The 14,288-nt window shown below is 41.1% G+C and overlaps 1 protein-coding gene across 2 annotated transcripts in view; it reads right to left on the minus strand.

Moving 5' to 3' along the window:
• Nucleotides 1-9,194: 9,194 nt before the first annotated feature.
• Nucleotides 9,195-14,288, minus strand: part of DDX10 (DEAD-box helicase 10) — a 192,135-nt gene continuing 187,041 nt past the window's right edge. The window contains exon 18 of one of the 2 annotated variants that reach the window (XM_075049977.1): nucleotides 9,195-9,882. In XM_075049977.1, coding sequence (XP_074906078.1) covers nucleotides 9,693-9,882 — 190 coding nt within the window. In that variant the 3' untranslated portion in view covers nucleotides 9,195-9,692. The remainder of the gene's footprint in view (nucleotides 9,883-14,288) is intronic. The other variant, XR_012653422.1, reaches the window with a different exon arrangement.

Consider the following 14,288-nt stretch of genomic DNA (forward strand, 5'->3'; position numbering starts at 1 on the left):
TGCAGACTAGGAAAACGGGGAGGCAGGGGGCTGAGAGAAGGGGTGTGTGTGGGGGGGGTATTTTAGATGATTTACCATAGAGGATCAAACACTGAGCTTTGTATTTCCCTAATAAAACACTCAGCATGTGATTTTGCAGTGTTACTTGTTCCTGCAGAAGCTGTGGCTGCTGCAGCCACATACATTAACTGAACACAGAATGGATGCTAACATCACTGCAGAGCTAAATAGACAAGCTCATATTTTCACTTAGTTGAGAAGAACTGCCCCTCTTAATGCTTCATGACTTGACTGACTGAAAGAAAATTTCAGTGTCTGTGCAGGCAGTCAGGAGTAGATGGGGAAAATGATTAATATTTACAATACAGAGGAGAATATTTAGGTGAGATATTGAATATTACCCACCAGAAATGTGAGTGTGAATTGTTGTTAAATGTCTAAGACCTTATATTATCACAGAGAGAGTCATATTTTGAACATTCAAAATAATTCTGAGTAGCTAATGCAATGAAAGAGCATATATTAAGCCCACAGTCTTGCAAAATGGCCAATCACACTTGTCAAATAACCAGAGAGGATTCGATCAAATTTTGGAAAAGACCAAATGACTGTGTTGGCTCTTGCTGCTGTGGTAGCCCTGGGGGACAACTGCACATGCCTGTCCCCCATGGCTGCACCCACAGGACAGGAACAGCCACTCCAGAGCAGGCTACCACTGATGGCCAGGAGAGGACATCTCCCCATGGCCAAAGCTACCCAAAGCCATCTCTGAGTGGCCCAGCCAGACTTCACTAGGCAGGAGAAGACACTGGCCACTTCCCACCCCAATGTCTCACCCCTTCTGGCTTCGCTCTCCTTGGTGTTTCCTTACTCCTCGTCCTGCCAAAGATCTTCCAGCGCTTGCTTTTTTTTTTCTGTGCTGTTTGTCTCTATGCAGACCCCATACTGCTGCAGGCACCGCTGTCAGGGGCTTCGGCATCCTCTCGGTGCCCTCCCCGAGCAGAGCAATGCTACTATCCAGGCCCCACCAGGGTGGGATTGTGGCAGCTGCTCAGCCCCAGGCAGAGGGGGGTTGCAGCAGGCTGAAGGTGGCCAAGTCCCGCACTCCCATCCTTCACTTCCACCACGTGAAACAGAGGATAGAAACAAGAACCTTGGATGCTTAGCAGGGTAAACTCAGTGGGAAAAAAAAAAAAAAAAGAGAGAGCTTAATGCAGAATTTTACCCTCCCTTGATTTTATTTAGCAAGTTTCTGGAGGAGAGCTGCTCTTTTAGCCAGGCAATTCTGCATCACTATCAGCTTGGTATTGTTTATGCCGAAATTAGGTGCTGAAGAAGCAAATCAGTTTGCAAAAAATGTATCAGCATTTACAAGAAAAGGCAAAAGAGTAAATGGGCTTAATTAGTCACTAGACAAGGAACTAGATTAGTGCATTCTTACATGTATTTAAGAAATGCAAGCTCTTCATCCTACCCAGTGCACTTGATTCCTTATGCTGGAGAACTCATCATTATGAAGACGACTGTTTGAACAGCTGCATGGGTCAAGGACGACCTATCCCAGCAGCCACAGCCGCAGAGAAGATGCTGGACAAGAACATAGCCTGAAGGAAGGCAGTGGTGGAGCCTTTCCCCTGCATGCTGAGTTTCCCCAAGATGCTGATCCCTTGCAATTCCCTCCACTGGGTTTCTGCTAGGTGTAAGATTAGGAAAACAAATTTATGGAGTTTAAAAAAAGAAAAAGTTGTCAGTGAGGGTGTAGGCTTGAAAGAAAGCTCCTGGCCCAGCCCCTGACATCCTCATGTCACCTCGTCACTGCCTTACGTTGCAGCACACAGGTTTTCCAAGGGACATCAGCCAGAGCCCTGCACTTGTTAGGGACTGTTTCTCCCCTGTGATAGGGGAGAGAGGGTTTTGGCAAGAGCTTGCCAAAGACAAGCTTAATAGCTCCCTACAAGGCTATCAGATGTTCTTACTTTCCTGATGCAGGATGGAGAGATTTACAGAGGAAAACTCTAAAAATAGTCAGCTAAAGGCAAATATCATTTTTTATCTCTTAAGAGGAAGAAAGGGGCTCGCGTGCACTGCTCTGTGTGTTTCAGACAGTGTTAGAGTGAAACAGGATGTTTGCTGCTCACTGTAACCTTGTTGGTTATTTACTATTATGTTTCTTAAACACGTCCGAGGTCTCCATCACACAATCATCCCTGTAGGTCAGGACCACTGAGGGCAGGCTGAAGCAGCATCCATGTAGGAATTGTGCCATTTACCATGACCTGGGAATTGTGAGCAGGACATCTGGTTTCCTTTCAGGGAACAAGACCCATCTGCAAGCTGATTTGCAGTCATTTGAGTGTGCGATATTGTGTGGGATAACACCAAATCATTTACTGAATTGCCAGCATTTCTCTGCACCCACTTAGGACCATTTCAGCCAAACCCAATCAGGTTAGGGTTGCACAGACACTCTTGAGTGTTTGTTAAAAGGAAAAAAACTAAATTATTGGGAAGTTGATACAGGGTAACACTCACATGGGGAATCAAATCTCCCAACTGGATGATCACCTGCTGTCTGGTGGCAACATGTCTCCGTTGCAAGGGTCCTTGCGGCAGCACCTTCAGCTGGATCTGGAGAGACTCACCAAAGCACTCTTTTGCTCACTTCTTGGCATCCAATTAGTCTTGGTCCTGTGACCATCCTTCCACATGCCTAATTCACTGTTATTGATGTACCTTAACTACATACAAAACACCCTTTAAATACCTTAACTACGTACAAAAGACTGTCCTCTGTGACCACTTTTGCATGAACAGTTTCTATTGACTATTTACAAATGTCTTAACTGCACACAACGGCCTAGGCAGGTCTCTGGGACACTTCACCCAGGATGTTAATGTGGGCACAGAAACTCGACTGGACACAGCTGGAGTTGCCTTAGGGAAAATTTCTAGCGCTGTCCAAAATTCACACCTGGAGTCAAATACTGAATTGTGAAGGTTCAAGTCAATCTTCTCCTTTCAAGTCAGCCCATGGGCTCCAGCCACTCCATCACCTCATCGCTGCAGAGCACGGCCTGGGGGTGCCTGGACCACCCAAGGAACAAACCACTTAACGCGCTGCGTGTGCATACCCGCACAACCCTGACACCCAATGTGATGGTCATGCTTGTCTTACAACTTAAGCCCCATAACTCTTGTCACCTTAGTCAGAAATGGCTCCACGGAGGGCTTAAGAGGCTTTTCACCACCTCTCATGTTACTCACAAAAGCAGCTACCTATGAGAGAGCAGGGTAACTGCGAGACTTTAGCTGCTGTGCCAGTCTGCCCAGGGCTGGAAGCTGGGGCAGAGCTCACACTGGCTCAGATCCATGGCAAGGCACACTCACCCACCCCTGAGCAGCCCTTTTATTGACAAGTCAGGGCATCAATTTGAAGCACATCAGCAAGTTTCTGAGTGCAACTGAGAGGATACTGGAATAGACTCACCACATTGCTAGGGGAAATGATTCACATTAGAATCTGCTTTAAGAAGGGAACACAAAGTTCTCTTAAAAACAAAACCAAATTCCAGTGTTTTCCGCAAAGGCCTGGTAACATCTACAAAAAAATAAAAACTGTACTTGGGGCAGTAGCATAAAAAACCTGTAACCTGCTGAGATGCAATTTGTAAGACATTTGTGGTGACTAGCAAGCTTAAATTAGTTCCTAAGCTATATTCATTAGCTTTCCCTGAGCTCGTGGAATAACAAGTTGCATTTCAGGATAATCAAATGCAGTTGGTGGGAAGGATCACATGAGTATGGCCATTAAACAGGCAGACTGGAGGAACGATTTCACTTCCTTATGAAGTGCACCACAATGTATATATGATAGACTTGCAAAGAAATGGGACAAATTCCATTTCACCTTAAGTGTGATAAGCTCAAGCCCATCAACACCGGTAACAGCAAATTCAATTTATAGCCTGTACTTACACATGGCTTTTTTGTAACAGCTTAGGTTTAGCATCAGAGGGACAAGCTGTGCATGACAGAGAGGACTTCTGTAGCCCCGGAGAGGCCATAGCCAGGAATATTATCTTCCTCCAGGATCCCATACGTGATTAGGAAAACAATGCTCATTAGTTTCCTCTTAATGCAGCTGAAATCTCAGCACGGCTACTTCTCAACTCAAAAGGGTTTAAAAAACTGCTTAACAAAACTAATATAGTTTAATTAAACTTATCTATATTTTATAGACAAAACATCTCAGACAATGTGCAAAACTTATAGATAGCATCTACCCAAGAGATTCCACTCCTGGGTAAATCCGCTAGCTGATAGCCCAGTGTAATTTAAGCAATCATTTTTACATGACTGAATCTGATGAATAGCTTTCTTTGCGAAAAATGGCTTCTGGCCAGACATGGACAAAAATAGGCAATGCACAAGGCATTCTTGGAACAGACTGACATCTCTCTACTGATTTAATTGTAGCAATACCTCCTAACAGGCCTGAAAAGAATCTTCTGCATTAGGCTTTCTAATTCGTTGATATTCTTGACTGACTCATTTGCCTTTGAAGTTTGGGGAGTACTTCATTATAAAAGTGTTCACATGGTATAGACTAAAGCCTTGATAGCAAGTTTTATGATTTACAAAGATGACAGCAACGCAATTTTCTGGCATCTAGTTCCACCTTTTAAAGATAAAACTTGCAGATCCTTCTGAGAATAAAATACTAATCTGAAAGGATGAGACTAAATTCAGAGGAGCTGCAAACACCAGAGATGAGAACAATAAAACAAAAAAATCTAATGAAATATGGTCCAAAACTGAAGGTAATAGTCTTTTCTTACTAAAACTATTGATTGGAAATTGTATTTCTCTTGGAGTTAAGATGTATTCCGGATCTTCTAGCTTGAAGTACACCAGGTGCAAGGTTTGGCTATGCTCTGCTCAAGGTCCCTATCAAATTAACAGCAAGAGCAGCTGCTGCACAAGAAAGTGTTACTGTCCTCCAGGTGCCTGTTACCAGCCCTCCACCCAGTTAGCAAAATGGATGGCGTAAGGATTCAACTGTTTCAGGACAGAACCAACCAGCCTAATTTAAACCTCAGATTATTAGTCAGAGGAAGGTTACAGCTGGGGCAGTGACCTCCAGCATAAACGCAGCAACATCCTCAACCACAGTGGCCATTTCTGCAGCAGCAGCCTACCATAGCTTAGCATCCTTGCTACAAGGCATACTCATCCTCTCACAAGAAATAAGCATCAATCAGGTCAAACTAGAGAGCAGCACGATAAGGAAAAATACCCATTTGCAACCTTTACTAAGAGACATTTTCTTGCTGTGTTTTCTATCAGTTTTATCATATGTATCCAGGATTATAGGAACCCACAGGGTCACTTCAGTATCTTCAGATCTTGTACTATTTTTTATAGTATGAATTGAATGTTCTCTACCACAGCTCTCTGCTTTTTAATGTTTTGCTTCAGGCATTTCTCTCTTTCTATGAGTGTGGCCAGACAGCAGGACACACCAGTCAGTGCTCTAGCTGGACTCAGTTCCTCCAGTTCCAGGAGGAATAAACATTATTTTTTATTTCTATTCATATAATATTTTTTTAAAATACATTTAAAATGTTAAATATTAATTTGCAAGCACTTATGCTAGAGCCTAAATTTCTTACACTCTTCACACAACTTAATGTGCTGCATCAATAAGGTCTTTACAAAGTGAACATCTTAACAGAAATTTCTATGATGCTGAGGCAGAACAATATCTTTGCAATGACACATCTTATATGCCCCCTGAAAATACTGCAAGCTGGACACCTTCAGTAGTAGCATATTTAGCGTCAGTCTACTTAGCTAATCTAAAAAACCCAAACTCTTCAACGCTCTCATGACTTTTACCTGACTTCCAGTTTCCATCCAAAAGAGGCTTCAAATTGTAATAAATTATCAAGTAAACAAATGTCTCTATTATTTTGTATGCAACAAAGAGAAAATTTGACTCTGAATAAAAGCCCATTAAATTATACTATTATACAAATGCCTAATGTGTATCTTCAGAATTAGCTAAATGTACTAGATTTAGTCTTAACTACCAGCTATAAATCAACACACTGGAACCATTCTAGCAGCAGAAGGAAATTAACCACTATTAACATAAAGTACAAATGCAAACCAATATGAAAATTCATTATTTAAAACAAGATTTCCTGCTTGGCAATTTAAGGATGTCTCCTGGCCAATGGCCTTGGAAAATACTCACCACCATACTCAGACCTTGCTACCCCTGCTAAAGGAATCCCCGAAGGGGACATTCCCTCCCCTCCTCGTGGAGGGCTGCAGCCTACAGGGGTGAGAAGAAGCCTGAAAGCCATCCCATGGTGCTCACAGCACCAGACACCATGACACCTTAAGGTTAGTGTCCTGCACAGAAGGCAGTTCAGATGCCAAGTAGGAGGCTACTCTTGTTAAATCACAAGTGATTTAGCAGTTCTGGATTCAACTACATAAAAAGTCATCAATGAAGCCTTTGATTACAGGCAAGCCAAATGATGTCCACACTTCCACTCCTCCTATGTAAAGCTGGGATTATAATACATGTGAAGTACAAACTTGCAAAAGCTTGGGATTTGCTCTGATGCTACAGCAGCACATGCCGTACCTGGGACCAGGAGAAAGGGAGATGATGGGTGGCATTCCCAGCTAGCCCCACTCCACCTGCCCGTTACCCCTGGACACACATACCAGGTCTTTTGGCAGCAGGTTGAGAGGTCCATGGGTGTGAAATGCAAACAAGCTCCCTGGAAAACACCCTTCAGTCAAGTCAATCCTTGCATTTCTGACCTTAATATTTGTTTTGTGTGCTTTGCACTTCTTTTCTTACTCCAGAAGCACAGCTAAAAGCAGGGCTGGTGAAGAGCCTCTTAAACCAGATCTACAGCTGACGGGAATGATAAGCCAGAACCACAGCCACTGCCTCAAAATGCTGAATGCTGGCTTTTTTTGTCTTGCTTTTTCTAGCACGCGCAGTGTTCCCAGTTCTTGGATACACTCATCACGTGGAGCATCTGCCTTAAGCCTCTTCCCTCTACTTTTTCACAAGGCTCCATTCTCGTGGGAGTCACACTCTAGATATACACCATCCCCTCAAGGACAGCCACATTCGAAGTAGATGGGCAAACTTCACAAAGATTCAAGAAACAATGGCTCTCTATCTGACAACACGAATATATTAGAAACTCCATTATCCCAAAACACAAGAATAAGAGCACTTGAAAAATTATTTTACACAGACAATGAAAACATCATAAGAATAGAAGCGTAACACAATCCTTCCAATATGCATAATTTAATTTTTAGTCTTACTGCTCAGTGGGTAAGAATACTTCTCTCACACCCCAGCATAAAAATGAGAATATTCCAGTAAGAAACGGTAAATCTTTTTGGTTTTCACTCACTTACCCCAACAAACTATGTTCAACCTTCTCAGAGCAAAGATTTGAGTTGAGAGACATAAGGTGATGTACAAGACAACTGATGACCACAAAGTACACTATGAATACCTCTGAATAAGACATATATACCACCCTATGTATTATCATCTACCTACAGCTCATCTTTGAATACCTTTCTGCGTTGGTGCTCCTTGCACTGAAGTTTACCACTTTCCTTCACAACTGCAGGAGCAGGACCTCTGTTATCGCAGTGCAGAGGCATTTGTTGACACTGCTCATCACACTCACTGCAGCCGTTCACACGATGGAGCCTAAGCACCGTCACAACAGCATCACGGCGGATCCTTCTTCATTAACAGATTCATCAGCGATGCTACCCCCAGATCACAGTATTTTCCAGTCCCACTGTGGCTCCGTAGACTAAACAACACTGTGCATCAGCTGCCAAGCAGGTCCCATCTTTCATGTTTAGCTGTTTGTGAAACTCGGTCATTTCTTCTCATTCCACATTGTCAGGAAGGAGCAGATGGCAGATGTGCTCTGCCTATAATAATGTTTTTATGATACCCTGCCTGCTGGCAGAACAGCAGAAGCAACATTTGGAGACAAGAATTTGCAGTATATTTTCAGTTTTGGGTAACTGAGCTAAAAGATAGCATGGGGTGCAGGGGGAGGAAGAAAGGCTTGTACTGAATTGGTCCTGATAGATTTCTGTAACAAACAAAAAAAAATGGAAAAAGTGATATTGAAAAAAAGGAGTATTTACTTTAATATGTTCTTCATATAGGTGATGGGAAGACCAAACAGAGACAACTTTTTGAGACAATGTGTACTTTATAATTCGGTGAAGGGAAGCAACAGAGGAAAGCCCTCAGGCATTTGTACCTACTCAGTGTTTTACTCTCTATTTTGCCATGTAAACTTCACTAAGACACGGGTCTGCTGAAAACTGACAATCATCACTTTACATGCTTCTCTGCTGTCAAAAAACTTGTGTCAGCAAACAAAACACTGGATTTTCCTGCTCTCCTTCATTTTTCTTGCACAGCAGCCTTCCCTTTGCCTAGGTCACTTTGGAGATGTGTAAAACTCTCAGCAGTTTTCATCTTTCTCCATATTGCATGCAAGAGTTTACCATGCTTTTTTCTGAACGATGTGCCAATATCCTTGAGGGGGTAGTCAAGAATGCAAGCAAGAAGACGGCGAATTTGGCTCATAGCTGGCATTTGGGTGGAAGAAAGAGAAGAAAATCTACTCAAATAACTAAGAACTTGGTATTAATATTTTGTTTTGCTTCAGAAAGAATGCCCGCTTCTTCCCTTCCCTGGGAAAAGGACTCACATAGCATGTGTTGCTCTTCATCAAGGTGCAGCGGTTATGGGTAAGCATGCACAAGATCTGCAACAAACAACCATGGTTTGATGGGATGAAACTTGAAAATATGCTCAACAATAAATTATTTTTCTTCATTATATTTGGTCATAACAAAAAAAAGTAGTTCCCTTCCAGTTTTAAGTCTGCCACAAAATCTACCTTGTAACCAATTTTACCAGGCAGTGTTATGCTCCACCTTTTTGTGGCATCACTGTGTTCTCATTCATATGGTATTCAAATGTAAGGTTCAGTTTTAGCTTCTAAAAGTGGTTTTCTGAATTGCCTAACACCAGTGACAGAATCATAATAGAAATGGTAACTGAAGGATAAATAAATGCTTTCATAAGAAACCTGAAAGAGACACCAAAATTTTACACCAAGGCTCAGAAATTTTTATTTAAATATTTTTAAAATATGTGCATGATACACAGAAGAAAAAATGCATTTTATTTTTAAGTAATATGATTTGAGCTGCCAACAGTATTTCTTCTTTAATAATTTTAGTACACATTTATCTTATAAAATAACAAACCTGACACAGTCAAGAAAGGAGCATCCTGTTTTATTTAAAGCAAGATGAAAATAAAAAAAGATAATTGTTTCAGAACTTGGAGATTTTAAATTATGAATGTGTTACTGCAAAATGACATCTGGGGATTTAGGTTCTAAAGTTCATTTAGAAAGCTTTATAAATCAAACGAAATATTGTCTATAATCTATGAGCCAATCTAAAGCAATCCCATTGCACATGGAACTCATTTATCTATGTCCACCGGTACCCAGCTGCCCAGATGCCAAATTCATTTTGTGTAGACTACTGACAAAATTGTGGAGATGTCTCAGAAAAGAAAATGTGCAGAAAAATAATTAGCTGTGACTGTTGAGCAGATGTAGTACAAGCTCTTCATCCTCTGCCAGAGAAAGCCCAGTATCTAATGGCAAATAGGGGTCCTCCTCTTGGCTGAATTTCACTTTCTTTCTTTTCAGAGGCATTTCTTCTGCTGTGGTACTATTGCTATAGCTTCTTTTCTTTCTTCCACTCTTCTCCTCCAGTTCACTGCAGAAACAAATCAATTACTCTTTTTTACAACTGTGGTAATCAATATCATCATGTAATCAAACAATTCATTTTAAACAAAGCAAATTTATGTCAAGATAAGAGCAAACAAAATTACAATTTAGAAGGGTGAAGCAATAGAAGCCAATGAACTCTGAATACCTAAATTAGAACTGCTTTCAGGCCAAGGTGGTGGTGGATGTTCTGCAGTCTTAATTGATTACAGTGTTATCAAGATATTGCTATCAGTCTTATCTAATATTTGCTGCGTTATAGAGTGACAGACAATTCGACAAAACTGATTTAGTGATGTCAGTGGACCTTGACATGCATTCAAGATGTTGTTTAAAATAAATATGCGACAAAAATAAAATAAAAATATGTGAACTGTCATTTCATTGACGAATCCTTCACTTAATACAGTTTTGATTTGGGTCCATCTCATTCAAGCTACTCTTTCCCCTTCTTTCAGAAGCTTTCCTTGGAAGCTATTAACCACCTCTTTGCCATGAGAGGAAGAGAAAAACCCAAACCCAGTTATTTTCACCGGTGAATTCCTTTTTCTTCTGCTGCTTTTCTTAAGACTTGAATGAATTGCCTTTTGCAGCCTTCAATTTCGACAAAATGGCTACATATTTGCTTTAATACTTTGACTTCTGTCGCATGGCCACATGACAGCAACAGGAGGAAAGCCCAAGCTTTCATGTATCTTCATGTGGTTTCTGTCCATAACATAGAAAATTTGCTATAAATCATCTTATCTAAGATTAAAATAATCTAATCTAACAAAATCTGTTCTAAGATATAATATCCATGTACCAGGTTATAGACAGCTGGTTGTCCTATGCTGCAGGGTAGAATTCATACCAAAAAAAGCAGAATGCCACCTCTTGCACCCCAAGTCATTCTCTCCAAACAAATTAACTGAAACAAAACAGCATTCTCAGTTTTTCATGTTTGTATTTTAAAGAATATAACAAAAATAAAAATGGAACTTCAAAGACTGAGTTTAGGCTTTTCTAAAATAGATGGTTAAGGTCAGATTTGCAATTGAAATTTGGCAAATTTCTACCCAGAAAATTCAATTTACTTTAAAAAAAAAAAGTTTCAACAAGAATTTTTTTATTTGCCTTAATTTTTATAATTGCTTAAGTGTAAATGTAATGTTTGTGAAATATTTCATTCGGAAATATTGTTTAGAGACTTAACAATTAGAAACAGCAGTTATAAAAATTACCTCAAATTGGGGAACACTGTCCTCTGAACCAACACAGCACAGGTACCCAATGCCCAATTCAAACCACCTTCAGCTGCCCACCTTGTTCTTCCATTAAGAGGACTAGTTACAGTCTGTGAAACGCTGGTTTCACCACTCACTGGAAATCAGCCTAACCCAAACATTAACCCCAAAACACAGCAGTTTTCAAGAAGTTTCCGGGAGCTTTCCAAGAGGGATTGGCAGCACAACACTTCCTCCTCTTCCTGGCTCGTACACTGTGCTTTCTGGCTGCCTGTCCATTGAGATGAAGGAGTAACATGAGATCTGATGGCCTTGCACTGGACTGCACATGTGTTACGTGCGTCCCTCTCTCATCCATCCCACCTTTCATGGAAGAACAGTGCCAACTCCCGCCTACTCATTACAGCACAGAGAGAGGAGGGAAATCCTATGAGAAACACCTTGCATTCCCACAATTAAAACAAACAAAGCACCCTACCTTTATATTGTCCTTCCCTGCTTATCCAAAAGAAATAGTGTAAAGCAACCTGATCTAGTGAGAAACGTCCCTGCCTACGGCAGGAGAGTTGGACTAGATGATTTTTAAAGGTCCCTTCCAATCCAAACCATTCTATGATTCTATGAATAGCTGATGACTGTGCACCAAGTACTTTTCCTAAAATTGGGACATTTCAAAGGATATAGCAACTTTGCCGGCTTTGAGCTGTCATTCCCATGGGGGTGGCTTTTCAGTGCTTGCTACCAACATTTATTTTATTCCTTTTCTGGGGAAAGGACTCTATTTCTCTCTGTAGTGCTTAAGATACTCCATAAATGCTGAAGCTATACTGACAGAAGATACAAATACTTTAAGGCCCTAAGACTTCTCACTTTTCCAAGTGGCCAGTGTGGGTTTGGGCTGGAGTTTCATGGTGTTTGCTTTGATCAGGATGGAGTATAGGGGTTCACTTTAAAAGTGTAAGGCTGAAACCTCATTAAGTAAAAGTATTTCAGCTTGTTTGCAAAAGAGCCAGTTATTTCCGGCATTTAAATGGACTCTGAAGACCAGTTTGCATTCATAATTGACTAATGCTTCACTAGGACATTAGTTCAAAACATCTTAGCAATTAAAACAATGCAGAAATCTCACAAGTTATGAAATAGCAGACTTAAAATACCAAAAATTATACTCATTTTTGGAATTTGAGGCCCAGAGGCCTAGATGTATGTAAGATATAATATTTAAATATGAAACCCATTCAGAAGGAACTGTGAGATTTCTAATTTTTTCCACAAACAAAAGCACATCAACACAATTATGATTAATTTTCATCATAAGCTTTGTGGGAAGATTATGCTGAGTCAGGCTGTTTCTTATTATTACTGAGGGATCATGGTGCTTGATTAGTAGTGCATACTAAAGATATACCTACACGTTAGTAGGTGTATTTTCACACTAATTTGACCCCTACTGGCGGAAAGCTGGAGAGGTGAATAAGGAGGAATGTATAACACAGAAGCAGCAGCAGCAAAGCCACCGAGCTATGAAGAGAACTAAAGGCTTGTGTTTTCATGATGCACAAAAAGCAGAAGCAAAACAGTATTTGATAAAGGCAACTTAGGAAGGAACACGGAGAGTCATGTGGAATGTGCAAATAAGATGTTAATAATTTTGAGATGCAGAGAGAAGACAGACAGTGCCTGTCCATAGAATGGTTTGGGTTGGAAAGGACCTTTAAAGATCAGCTAGTCCAACCCCCAACCCTGTTCCTCCAGGATGGATTTTTACCAGCGATGGTTTGGGTGGTGTGGAGAGTGGCTGTACTACCCTGGATGAGCAGAGATGTAGCTTTTACAAAGGGTAAAAGTGGCAATTTTAAAAGGAAGCTGGAAAATCACCAGGAGAGACGTCTGGCATCATGATGCCAAGGGGTATCCTGAACTCCACCTGGGTGCTTTACCTTAGCTGTTTGGACAGAAAGCTCTTTAGAGGAGACGTAATAGGTGTAATTCTCAGGTGTGCTTGTAAAAGGGCTGACTGTGTGAAAGCAGCTATACAGGGATGATTTCCGCACTTATTGTCAAATGAATTCCTCCTCAGACTCCGTCAACCGAAGGCCTGTCAGTCCACCCTGCAGAGCCAATCTTTTTATCATTGGTCACCTCCCATGGACATAAATGGCCCCTTATTCCTCACAAGCACACAAACTGATTCACTACCAGCTGGCGTCCACAGATAGCCTAAACAAAATAAAGGTATTCTAAGGTGAACTATTTTCTAACAGAACAACACAGTGAGAAAGCAACCCCACAATTCACATCCAAACCAAAGCCAGTGCATCTTTTCATCTTCTATTTATAACACTTAGAGCATGGCATGTACAGCTGGATCACAATTCCTTCCTTTTACCATCTGGTGCAATTTAGTTTTTCAGCTGCCTGAATGACCCGTGCGGTCTGAAGCTGCCTGATGGAAGGATTTACTGGGACAGGCTGTGTTTACACAGGCAAGGAGGTACTAACAGCCACCTTATCAACAGGCACAGTAATTTCTGTGGTCACTGTTTGCACAGCTGTAACAACAAAGATACTATCATTTGATAGGTAATGTTTATTACTCAAACACTAAAGCACGTTTTATGAATCCTATCTCCTAAATAAATGCCAGCATATATGAATGGCATCTGGGAAACAGGGGATCTACCTGTGACCCTGATAGCTATATACCAAGAAACTCTAATTTAACTACTAAAAAAATAATCTCAGAAGTGTGTTTTGAGGTGATACCAGAAAAAAATAGAAAGCTTTTAATTGTTAGTATTTAACTCACTTCTGGCCTTCAAGGTATGTCTTGACAAGCCGTAAGGTTTAGATCTTAAGTGCTTGAGAGTCAGCCATTTGAAATGCGCGGCCACGCAGCCACGTTGCTGCTGTTTAAACAATGTACTACTGTGAGATCTCTAGACAGGCTGTGCTTCAGTTAACACTTATCAGATCTTGCTTTGGAGCCTAGGTTTACCAGCACTGCTCTGGAAACAAACCTCCCTCGCCACTGAATTGCAGGCCACGAGTCAAGTTTCCAGGCTGCAACAAAGCGCACGCGACCTCTTTCCCAAAGAAATGTACAGGAATAATGAATGAATCTGTTAATAAAATACAGTTCAGAAAAGTTAGGACTAATTTATCC

Source organism: Buteo buteo, chromosome 18 (genome assembly GCF_964188355.1).
Source record: "Buteo buteo chromosome 18, bButBut1.hap1.1, whole genome shotgun sequence".
Classification (NCBI taxonomy): domain Eukaryota; kingdom Metazoa; phylum Chordata; class Aves; order Accipitriformes; family Accipitridae; genus Buteo; species Buteo buteo.